The 12,603-nt window shown below is 35.5% G+C and overlaps 1 protein-coding gene across 3 annotated transcripts; it reads left to right on the top strand.

Annotated features, from left to right (window-relative positions):
- The first annotated feature begins 2,044 nt into the window (after window positions 1-2,044).
- On the top strand, window positions 2,045-12,529 carry LOC149702582 (uncharacterized). 3 transcript variants are annotated; one of them, XM_089866433.1, is made up of 3 exons: window positions 10,345-10,606; window positions 11,172-11,280; window positions 11,530-12,529. In XM_089866433.1, exons 2-3 carry the CDS (start codon window positions 11,218-11,220, stop codon window positions 12,193-12,195), a joined length of 729 nt encoding a protein of 242 aa, XP_089722559.1. In that variant the 5' UTR covers window positions 10,345-10,606; window positions 11,172-11,217; the 3' UTR covers window positions 12,196-12,529. The 3 variants fall into 3 exon arrangements, with proteins under 3 accessions (XP_089722561.1, XP_089722559.1, XP_089722560.1); XM_089866435.1 differs by lacking the exons at window positions 10,345-10,606; window positions 11,172-11,280 and adding an exon at window positions 2,045-2,462; XM_089866434.1 differs by lacking the exon at window positions 11,172-11,280 and having other exon boundaries at window positions 10,346-10,606.
- The last annotated feature ends 74 nt before the right edge of the window (window positions 12,530-12,603 follow it).

Here is a 12,603-nt window from a genome sequence, read left to right as displayed (position 1 = left end):
TGTCTGTCTTAGGGATTTCATCGCATTATCAATTTATATCTGTATTGTTTATTAATTGTTCAAGACACTATAGGGTTTATATAGGTAATTTTAACTTTAAAATAGCGGATGTAAAAGAGAGATAGAGAGAGGGGGATTACGTCAAGTTACACTCCATCGCGTTTCTATGGCCTCCTTACTCTACCTGTCCATTGTTATCTAGTAATTTTAATTTCACTTTCGCAAAAACCTAAAACACAACTCCATTATTTGTATTGTAGAGTTCCCATTTAATTATTGTTATACTAGCCTAAGTTCATAAGATAAGTTCCATCCATAAGTTTGTCACTGGTTACAAACTGGAGCTTGTCATGAAGTGACGTTCTAAGGTCATAGATTCAGGGCCTGGTGAGGGGCTGTCAAAGGCTTAGTAATGCAGACAAAATAGGACCTAGATCGAAGTCCTGCAAAATTAACCACCGAGTGTAGGACTTCAATTCTAGCTTCCGTCGTTCTGCTAGAACTAGCTCGGGCTGTAAGTCTCTATACGAAGTATAGGCGGCGTCATGCTTATGGAACGGAACATATCTTATAAACTTATGCTTATAATGCAACTCGTAAATGAAAAAGGCTTACAGAATGAGGTTGGTTATAAGTAGTTTTCAAGTTGTTAACAAATTAGTAAGTTAAGAAGTGACCAATGGAGACTTATTTGTAATATAACTTTAAGTTATATACTTATGTTTGTTCCTAAAATAAGTGATTGATGTGTTTGGTTGGCGTTTCCCGTCGTCTATGATTTTTAAAAGTTCGACAGTTATGTATGGGGAAGTTCAAAGATCGAAGTTGGGGTTGATCAACTTAATTAAGTTCATTTTGACACCAAGTGTTTCGTAGAATTTTATAAAAAAAATAATTGACAAACCAAGCATGCGTCGCTATGTACGTTTTTGTCCCTAAAATTCATATTACTCTATTTAAAATGCAAGAAATTAATGAAATGATCTATTATATAATCCCATCCTACAAAACGTTCCGAGATTTTTCAGACTGTCAAGCTGATTTTTTTTTTTTGAAAAAGATAAATGATAAAAAGCAACAAACGCAAAGTTGTTGTAGTAGGTAGTAGTACACCTGCATGTATACAAATCTTAATTCTTTTGAATTGAATATTCAATAAACATTTCCCCTTTACTCACTTACCTCTACACTAAATTAATAAATAATCAAGATACACCACGGGTCCGTTCTTTAAAAAAAGAACGATTGCAATCTGGCGAAACCAAAACCCAAAGAAAGAAAAAGGAAAACTATATAATACAAAATATTAATTACCAATATAAATTATATATTGACTTTTAGATTTTGAACTCATTTTCAAATGATTTTTAAACCTTTCATTTAGTTAAGAAGAGGCAAGAAGTGATATCTAATTTATTAGGGAGAAGATGCCAAAGTATTCGCGCGCCATAGTCCCAGTCCCCCTTTCAAAATACAAGGGGGGACGTAAAAGGAGGCCTGGCTATTTCGCTGCCTCTCCTGTAATTTTCGTCATTCGCGTCGAGCTGACGTGAGTTTTTCAAGAACCAATGAGATGCTGGTTGTAATTTAGAGGGGCGGGGATTAACTCCGGACACATCTACGTTTGGACTGGAGATAAAGCTATAGTAGAAATGTGGTGAATTTAATAACTTCTCCCTAATAAACTAGATATTACTTCTTGTAAGAGTTTTAAGCAAAGACAGCGTAAAAAACCCGGTGGGAGGGGGGAATACAAATCTGGGGGGTGGATGAATATCCATCGGATACGTTTCAAATTTCCAAAAACGAAAAAAAAAAACTTAAATATATTTTTTTCTATCCATTCAGCAGAGACTAAATAATCCGAAACCTCTGTGAAACTATTATGTTCCCCTTTGGGAAGTAAGTTAAGTAAAAATTTTAGAAGAAAATGTGAAAGCCCGTGAAGCGTAACGCATGCGCCTAGCGGGGGTGAAAACGGAAAAAGGCGCGAGAGAGAGAGAGAGAGAAAGAGAGAAAATTTTAAGCGCGCGTTTTTAGTAGTAAAAGCTTGCTTGCTTGCTTTCATTTCGTCACAGAAAATAGTGCAGTGTACTAAAACTATTTATTCTATGCCCCAAAGTTACGTGTTATGTCTGGTTGGTGGTGGCTTATGGTCTTTTTAAAAGGATAAATATATATATATGTGTATATATAAAAAATGTATATCTAAACAAGCTTGCAAGAAAAAAAAACAAAATTGTATATATATCTTCTCCGGGTAATGTTACTGGTTGGATGATAAAATATAATGTTTGGAAAGAAGACACTCAGAACTTGAGGCAGGAGAACTTTCGGGGCGTCTGGTGAATGTGGTGGTGTTACTGATATAGAAGAATGCGGGCGACTTAACGTTATGTTCATGTTTGAAAGTTACGAAGATATGTTCATGGATTTACTCGAAGGATGGTTTGATATTAAAGGTAATTATTTTTTCTTTCATTTAAAATTTTAAATTTAAATCTAGAAGCCACTTCCTGATAATCAATAACGCTTCAAGAACCAGGGGTACTTATTTCTATTTCTATGTGAAATCAGTTAGAAAGAACCAATGTTGGAGTGCTATTACATAGAATAGTGTGCAGTAAAAAGGATAAGGAAATTTCTAACCGTGCACGTTTCTTAATTTTTACTGCGGTTCAAGGGTTGCCAACCAGTAATTTGTTATTAGAGCATCTCCTGCATGCAGCTTTGTACCTGAAGGATAAATACTGAATCAACACAGAATACTACAAGCTTTTCAGTATCTGTTATAGATAGCGGTTCAACTGCACACGTTACAAAGGAAACGACTGGCAATACTTGTCTGCTCACTGTCAATACTCTATTAATAGTTTTAATTGCAGTTAAGTTTGCAAAGTATCGTCCGTTAATTATCGACACACTTTTCATAATTATTTATAGTTTAATTTACTGCACTTTAAAAGTATATTAAGAAGGGGGTCTACTTCCAAATTACCAAGTATTGAGAAATACACCTAAAATGAGATGGTTTGGTATTCCCAGTCGATAAGCGATAATACAGAATTTTCTAGAGATTTTAGCAATCGAAAACTGAAAACAAACAAGATTAGTTGATCCTAAATTTAACAATACACCGTTGATATTAATATTAAAAATATAAATTTAACCCTCAATCAATTTTAAACAAATTATCCCAAGTATACCGCGAATTATATTCCAGTAGACACTTCTATAGCCAAGTTTGATTAAAGTCTATCTTTTGATAACTTTAGTTTTTTCCTTTTTGGGTAAGACCAAAATAGAACGATTAATTTCTCTATATAGGAATTGTCAATTCAATCGCGTGTCGTTCGGACTCTATAGAGAAACCTGTGTAGGAAGCGTTCACATATTTACACGAGAACAGGTGTCCATAACGGACTCTTTCAGCTTTAGCAAATTAAATATTTACTGGGGCTGAAATAACTTAGCAAGTACTATAAGAATTATCGACAAAATCGATCTGCCCATTTCAATGTAATAGGCCTACATAGTGTGCAGATATTAGTTCATACTGTAAGAAAAACAATTCCCTAATACACCCATTTTTCCAAATCCCAAACGTTTCAAAATTAGCGAAATTAAAATTCTGTGTAAAATTAAAAATTCAAACGCTATTATTTCAAAATACCAGATATTCTTTTCGCTATACCTTCAAAAATAAAACCCCCATAAAAAGAATAACTCACCGAACCCTCTTATCTTCCTTCAAAGTAAAAATAACCGTTGCGTTTTATTATTGTTATTATTATAAATCGTTCAAGCTATTTAATCAAATTAGTTCCGTTTATAATTAATACGCCCCAGTAATTAGCTTAGTAAAAAGAGAAAGAAAGAGATGAAAAGAAAAACGGACGGAAAACGTAGGAAGCGACTAACTCGAGGAGATAAACACAATTTTCCTTGCATCACCAAACCCCTAAAAAAAACTTTTTAAAAAGAAATTTCATTGGAAATATTCAGTCATACTCATTTTGTAAGTTAAGGGTTTAGTTCATACTTCAAATTCGAATGACTATATAAGGACTCGTGGGTTGCAACAAACAAGAACGCGTTATACGGGTTAATTACACGCAAACGCTTCTAATTCGTTCATACCCAATTAAAACTTTAAGTTTACTACATAACGTCGTTCATAAACAATCTTAATTAGGATTAAGTGACGGCGCAAAAGACAATTTAAGTTAGTTACTTGTTGTCAGCCCTTGAAAGGCATTTATGTTCTTTAAGAGGTTTGTAATTTAAACTGTTTAAAATTCATACTCTAAGGGGGAGTCTAAGCCACTTAAGGGCTATAAGGCTTGTAAAACTGAAGTCTTTCAGAAACAATAGGTGTAGGTGTTGAAATATTTTGAGTGTAGACATTTTAAATATCAAAACCTTGACCAATTTAAAACACAAATTAGTAAGCTAAATTCAATCCAATTTATATTAGGAAACAAGGTTTGATAAGTCTAATTCAACCCAACAAGGTTGCCAAATTACCAGACTTAAAGTAATTTTCCCTAACTAATGTTTCCCTGATACTTCTAAAATCCCTGATTTCCCATAAATTTTTAAAATCCCATATTTTACACTCACGCTTTTGAAAAATCTCTAATTACCTGAAGTAATTTTACCCCGATATTAAAAAAAAAAAATCACAAATTTCCCCAACTTTTCCCTGAAATTTTTAAAATCGCTAATTTAACCCTGACATTTTTAACATAACTATAGTAATTTTCTTTCCTATGTTAGAACCCAACCTTAACAGTAAATTATCACACACATTAATAACAATCCAAAACTAATTAAAATAACTTTTAACTTTATACCTAACTTGAAAAAAAAAAAAAAAAAAATACAAGAAAAAGAAACTAATCATGGAATGAGTCACGCCTTCATTAGCATATCTAGCTAATAAGTTAAGAGTGTGCTTACGTAAATAGTCACCCGAGTATATGACGTAACATATATAATTAAGTAAAGGAAACGTTGCGAAGCATTAGTTAAAAAAAATAAATCCGACATTAAAGGTACCAATGCGATTAAGGCGCGTGCCATATTAAGTCGAGCAAGTTCGAGGGGCTAACCACACTCAAGTTCACTGTACACTTGCTCTGGTTCAAAACCAGTTTATTAATTGCTTGGACTAGTTTTAAATTCAAATAAGTGTTTGTTACTGCTCCTAGGGACCAGTTTATTAATTACAAATCTACAGGAAAACCAAGGGGGAACTAGTCCTAAGGACCAGTTAATTATTTTGGTCACTAGGGGTAGGAAAACTAAAGGGGAACCAGTCCTAAGGACAGGTTTATTATTTTGGACACTAGGGGAAGGAAAACTAAGAGAGAACCAGTCCTAAGGACCAGTTTACTATTTTAGACACTAGGGGGAAGGAAATCTAAAGTGGAACCAGTCCTATGGACCAGTAAATTATTTTGGACACTTGGGGAAAGGAAAACTAAGAGGGGAAGTAGTCCTATGGACCAGTTTATTATTTTGGACACTAGGGGGAAGTAAAACAAAGGGGGGAAGTAGTCCTATGGACCAGTTTATTATTTTCGACACTAGGGGGGAAGGAAAACTAAGGTGGAACCAGTCCTATGGACCAGTAAATTATTTTGGACGCTAGGGGGGAGTAAAACTAATAAGGGGGAACCAGTCCTATGGACCAGTAAATTATTTTGGACACTAGGGGTAGGAAAACTAAGGTGGAACCAGTCCCAAGGACCAGCTTATTATTTTGGACACTAGTGTGTAGAAAAACAAAGGGGGCACCAGTCCTAAGTATTATTATTAGTAAAGTCGTGTACACTGATTACGCCGAGTTATTATCCCCTCGTTTTTTTTTGGTTTTATTTTTATATTTTTAAAGAGCGTGCCTTGGAATATTAGAAAAAGCAAAAAGTTGATTCCGCTTTACTGAATCGTTAATGAAATGCAAAGAAAAAAGGTTACGGAATGCAAATCTCTCTCTAATAAGAGTACACGTATGTTGGGCCTGGAAACAGTTCATCGCTGGCTGTTCTTAAAATAAACAATAAAATGCAGTCCGCCTTTAATTAATTCCAAATAAAGATACGCTAATGAAGCTATTTAAATACAATTTCATTTCTTTTTTTTTTTAGTTTGTTTATGCATCCCAAAACTTTCTCTGTTAAGCCGTATCATCTTACGAATTCAATACCAAGAAAGCCGAGATAACTTTCCAATATGTGTAAGAAAATGGGGAAAAATATTAAAAGCAGATACACCCGAAGTTATGAAATGGATTAAATAAAAAGGGCTTTCTGACAGACCGCAGAATTAATCTATGACGTTTCACTTATACGTCACTTCATGACAAGCTCTCAATAACCAGTGACAAACTTGTTAAAACATATCTTATGTTAAACTATATCCTATTTTATGATTTGACCATAAAATTAACCAGAAACATCCAGAAGGATGGCATTACATAATATCTCATAACTTCTCTGTTATATATTTCTGCTAATCGATTTCAAATCATACTTAAAATGGAGGGGGGCATACATCATTTCTCGCGCAGAACTTTAAAACTGAAATACAAAAAAGCATATTCTAAACAATAGCCGTTTTGGGTGAATAAGTTTTCTGTCAAACCTAGAGATTCGTTTTCCAACAAAAATAATAAGAAAATATGAAACATTCCCCAAAATATTTCAAGTTGAAATCGTACCAAAGAAATAACGGTAGAAAGTGCTTTTAAAAACTAACGATACCTCCCTTCCATATCAGTATATTCAAATCTTGATAAACTATATTTTAATATTTCACCAATTTGATAAAAAAAAAATAAACATAAGCTATAATAAACACGTCAATGTTTTCTGTCGAAAAAAATCTAAGAGTGATTTTATTTTCGCAAATGGCATTTTTTCCTCAATTTCAAAGTGTTTAGTTTAGATGGATGCTATACAGGGTGTAAAAAAAGGTCCAGGGTAATTACAGGATCTTAGTACAGTGGCATGGTTCTATTGGAAATCAATTTTGAGTCGAAAATGTTCTATAGCATTTTCCCTATGGGAACCCGAAACAAATTATGATTAGAGTGTTTTATGGATTACTTCATAATTAAATAATTAAATTAGTAATCATTTTAGGGATGGCCCCTTAATTAAATTAGCAATCATTGTTTTTCAGTTTATTACTTAAATTTATGGTGGGTCATCCATAAAACACTCCAATCATAACCTGTAAACCTGGTGTTTTCCAGTTTCTAACTTAAATTTAAGGGGGTCATCCGTAAAACACTTTAATCATGGCCTTTAAACCCGTGTCCCTTGGTAACAAAATGGAGATTGAAGTTACATTTTCGACTCAAAATTAGCCTTATTCCTGATCAGCGCCATCTACCCATAGCGGCGACTTTGAGAACTACTGTAAGCGGCAAGCCAATCAGATGTCGCTAAAATCTGGTGACGTCACTGACTGGCGCTCTAGGGGGGGGGGGTCTTACCAAAAATGACGTCACCAGATTTTAGCGACATCTGATTGGCTTGCCGCTTACAGTAGTTCTCAAAGTCGCCGCTATGGGTAGATGGCGCTGATCAGGAATAAGGCTAATTCATTTCCCATGGGACTGAATTACAGTCCTAGGCTATGGGAAATGAATTTTGAACTGAACTTTTTTGAAGCACACCCTGTACATCGCGGCAACAACCTCATGCCCAAAAAACAAATCGGTTTTTCAACCTAAGTAAGGTACGTAAATCGTCTTAAAAAACTCACTTTTCAAGGGAGACAACTAAGCATTTTTAAAATAAGGGATATTTAATATTTATTTTGTGCTTGGACCCAACTTCCTTCCTGGTTCGAACGAGCGCGATACGCTTGGTTTGAAATTTTCAAGGTTAACAAAAATACCGAAGCCTGGCATTGCATTGCATTTTACCAAAAATAGTTTTTTTTATGGTTTTGAAATAATGGGGCGTATCGAAATGGGTATTTTCTTTTCTTTTTTTTTTTTTCACACTGCAGGTACACAATAATTTGTTGATTATATCTATTATTTTCGGATTAATGATGCCAAAACAGTACTTAATGATAAGCCCGTAGTATATGGAATGATCTCTATGGGGTTCGTAATCCGGAATTGTGGTCGTACGGTGTAATACGAGGAGTGAAAGAAACCGGACGTGGAACTAATTTAAAATTAATTTTCAATGTTTGGGTTTTATAAATTGATCAAAATATTATTGACCAAAACAGTCAGTGAAGGCCATGTACCGTATAGATCATTCCATTGATTACTTTCGAAGAAACCAACACAATTCTGATTGGTTCCTGCCTTTGACAAGTTATAATTATCGCCTACAAGATTAGCCAGCATGTTAGGGGCGCCGACATTTGCTTTAAAACCATTGGATTAACTACCAAAACAGTCAAGGTATCGGCATCGTTTCCAATTAGAATTAATATGTCGCCCATTTCATATGACCTTTGAACTACTACCAATGACATAGAAATACAAAGCCCTCGCTAACTAGAGCATAGCCTAAAAGAGGCACCACTTAAACATCTCTATCAGTATTACCATAAGTTTATAAGATATTTTCCATAAGTATAACACTACACCTACTTCGTAATGCTAGAGAGAATTGAAGTCCTACACTCGGTGGTTAATTTTGCGAGACTTCCATCTAGGTCCTATTTAGTCTGCATTACTAAGCCTTTGACAGCGCCTGACCAGGCAATCATCGCTTTACCTCGAATCTATAACCTACCTCAATCACTTCATGACAAGCTCCATTTTGTAACCAGTGACAAACTTATGGAAGGAACATATCTTATAAACTTATGGTATTAGAGATTAAATGACGATTGAATTGAATACCCTCAGTAACCAGATATTCCAAAATATTCAAAAGAAAACAAGAACTTTGAATATGCGTCTACTTCCACGTACAAAACCAATTTGACTCACCAATTCTAGGATAAATGATAAATTTACGAATCACAAACGCGTTTTATCTCTATCACTCACTATTCAACCGTTTAAAAAAAATTCTAAAATAAAACTAGGCTTAGCTCTATTTAATTTCTAGTTAACGAGAAGTAACAAACCACTTCCCACCATTACTAAACTATAAACGACGCACGCGCGCCTTTATCACTCTCACAATCAAAAGGAAACACGTGACTGGCTGCAAATTTTCTTTATCCCAAAGAAAAAAAAAAAAAAAAAAGAATTTGTCAAAATAGACATCACCCCTTACCCTCACCCTAAATAGGGACTAGGGAGGGTCAAGATTTTCAGAGAGAAAAAATGTTTTAACCCCATATCGGACACTCGTAAATTTTCTGGGTGTTTGGTAGGACAAGAAAAGACCAATTGGGAAAGTATCCAGCCACTCTAGGGTTTCTGGAACCATCTAGGCTTCGACCCCCGTGACAAAAACTAACGGGAACCAGCCGGGAACCTGTCCAAACCGTAGATCAAGTAATACGCGCGCTTCAAAGTAACCTTTAGCACCGATCTTGAACTTAACTTCCCCCCAAAAAAGGAGATTGTGGGGGGCCCAAACTTAGAATTTTCTTTTTTTTCCATTTGACAGTCAAGGGTAATAGATTTCAAAATGAGGTTGTATTTCCTTTACCAGTCATCAATCATACGACTGTGAGTGTGAAATGGCTTGAACAGTCTGTTAAAACGAATTTTCTCGTGACGTCAAAAATTCCTATCTTTTAACTCGGTTTCGGCGACCATATTGGCCTGAGTCGTCAGCTCAGGCCATAGAATTTAGACTATACCAATATTGACGTCATGTCTCCTTAGCTCCTCCCCTCTCAGTACTATGAGAGCTTTCAGTTGGAGGAGGAGCTGAGTCTCGTGACATAATTTTTTACGCTGCCATATTGGTGGGTTTAAACTTTAAAGCATGAATGAAGCTGAGACCACCCAATATGGCTACCAGAACAGCGGTAGGACTTGGGAGGGTGTGACGTACTACTATCCCATCTGAATTTCTGAAAGCTCTCTATTGACTCTTTTCAATATTGTCTGCTTTGAAGTAACATCCGGTATGTGAATACATAGACGTTAGATGGGGCTTCAAAGTTACCAGACCTTGGTAGCCATTAAGGGTTACTTACTTACAAACTTAAACATCTTATTAAAAATACTCCCAAAATGGCGAATATGGGACCGACGAAGTCCCAACGTTCCAACCTATCCTTCTGACTTCGATTTATCTTGGTTCGAAATACTTGTAGAGTCGAGTTTTCGCAAGTTTATTTATGGGGGGCTTTAGGGGGGCGCGAAAACTGTATCAGCACAGTAGGGTAATGAGGGAAGCCTCGCATTTCAATAGGCGAAAGTTTTTAACAAAAGAAGAACCACCACCCGCCTCTCCTCAGTTTACACGCGGTCCTGGGAAATATTTCCAAAGTGCATCATCCTTAGCCCAGGCAGGCAACTATAGTATAAACTTGGTTAAAAGGATTTTTAGTTTAAAAGTAAATTTGCCATCGGAGCGAAAGGGAGGTTTTTTGCAATATTTTTGACTATTTTATTTTGAAAAAAATAATTGATTCTGGAAATTTCAAATTACGTAACTAAGTAAGAACAAATATATTTCTTTTTAATAGTTTGTCCTGTGATCTAAAACCAATAGAGAGGAAGGCATGGCGAAATTAGACAACTTCATTACTTTTCTATCTTCCACCTTCGTCTCTATTGGTTCTAAAACAATAGATGGTTTAAAATAATAATTATATTTTTGATTATAAACAAATTAATAGAAAGTACTTCTTTAGTGGTTTTTAGTTTTTAATACTGTTCTGTGATCTAGAACCAATAGAGAAGAAAGTAGGGGTGAGATTAAACAATGTGATTACCTTGCTCTATTGGCTCTAAAATAATAGCTCTAATTAATAAAATAATAATTAAAAAAAATAAAAATAACCATAACCATAACCCTTGGAATTAGATTATTTAAAAACATAAATTTTCTAGAATAAATATTTATCAAATAAACTCTGTGATTATCTAGGTCGACGATACTGCCAATGTAATAAAAAACATTGTTATTACTTAACTACTAATTGATTAGTTGCATTGGTAGCACCGTCTCCCTATTTTTTCTCAGAGTTAATCCATTTAAAAAGGGATTGGTTTCTTTAAGATTTGTCAGTATTCTACGGGGAAAAGTTAGCGAAAGGTGGAACAAGATGTTAAGCAAATGCAGGATGTATACCATGAGTTCCTCGGAAAATGATTTGATTGAGAGTGATGTAATTAAATTAATTTTAAGTATTATTAGTTTAGGAAGTACATCAGGGAATAGTATTCTTCGTTATTCAATTCTCGAGGTACCGGACATAGGGCCCTCCCTCTCGAAGGTCGTGGTCCGATCAATTACTTTGAAGAGAAGAATACTGTTCCATGCATGATTATGTTGCAAGGCAGTACAAGGGGGAATTTAAGTTCTTGGGTTTACTAATATTTCATAACTAAAGAAAATTTTTAACTTTCAATTCTAGCGCCAACGTAGAAGAATGGCCAGCTTATCCCCTCAACCCTCCGGTTGTTCCTGGCACTTGGCAACCTATCTCGTAGGATGGTTCCTATCCGCTTGCGGTATCGGCCTGATGGTTTTGTCCAGTGACCCCGTAACGACAAAAGGCAACTGGCTAGTGGTCCTAGTAGCCGGCATCTCGTGCGCGACATTGGGCGGAGCTTTGATCGTCGTCGCGGTCTCCATACCGGATAAACGATCCGATTGGTGCAATCAAAACGGTAAAAAGAGACCCAACCCCATCACGGGCGCTAAAGTGGGCATTTGCAAGAAGCACGAAGGCGTTTACATCCGGTTTGACGCGGAAAAACCCAACGAAAGCGCGAATGGTCGTAAAAACAACAACAACGGAAGCAGTCATCATCAGACGACGGTTCCGATTATCAGAATCGAACAAGCACCGCCGGAAGTACCCTTTAAGTCGTCAATTGTCACCCGCGAAACGGACTTTCTGTACAAGACCAGGTCATTGGACACCCACTTGGCCTACCCGGCCTCGGACAAGTACAATGGTAACATATACGTTCCCCCGCCAACTAGTTGGAGCAGCACCTTAACCAGGGCTTCCTATGAAGACTTAGACGTTAATGAGAGTACCGCCATCATGTTTTACCGCGAGACACCCGTGTGAACTTTGACCCTTCCCTTGTCGTAGAATCATTACTTATGTACTGATATGTACATACATAAAACTTTTAACAAAACAAACTGTTATCGACTTTTGTTGATACTATTTCTATTTTTAATTTGTTTTTTTTTTAAACTAAATACAAAGTTCATTAATCTAATTTAGATGAAAAAAAAAAAAGAATATATTTTAACATTGTAATGTACCCATGACCAAAATATTAGTGTATTTTATTATTTATAGCTTTATCATTCATTGATGTAATCGGCTAAAAACATTTATTATCATTTGATAATTTGTCAAAGATTAAAATAATCATTTGCTGGCGTTTAACAAATTGGGTATATCATGATTTACTTAATTCTTCGAGTACATCGTAACCCTCCTCCTACCTAATTAAACCAGTTAAAA

The sequence above is a fragment of the Phalangium opilio genome, unplaced genomic scaffold (assembly GCF_054372755.1).
Source record: "Phalangium opilio isolate 3A_F unplaced genomic scaffold, DU_Popi_V2 ptg000017l_1, whole genome shotgun sequence".
In the NCBI taxonomy this organism is placed as follows: Eukaryota; Metazoa; Arthropoda; class Arachnida; order Opiliones; family Phalangiidae; genus Phalangium; species Phalangium opilio.
Note: the sequence above shows the minus strand (reverse complement) of the source record. Positions and strands in the feature narration are given on the sequence as shown.

Coding starts and splice junctions, on each gene's coding strand:
- LOC149702582 (XM_089866433.1), top strand. CDS start 11,218: ATGTTAAGCAAATGCAGGATGTATACCATGAGTTCCTCGGAAAATGAT. Junction 11,281..11,529: donor ATGATTTGATTGAGAGTGAT/GTAATTAAATTA, acceptor TTTCAATTCTAG/CGCCAACGTAGAAGAATGGC.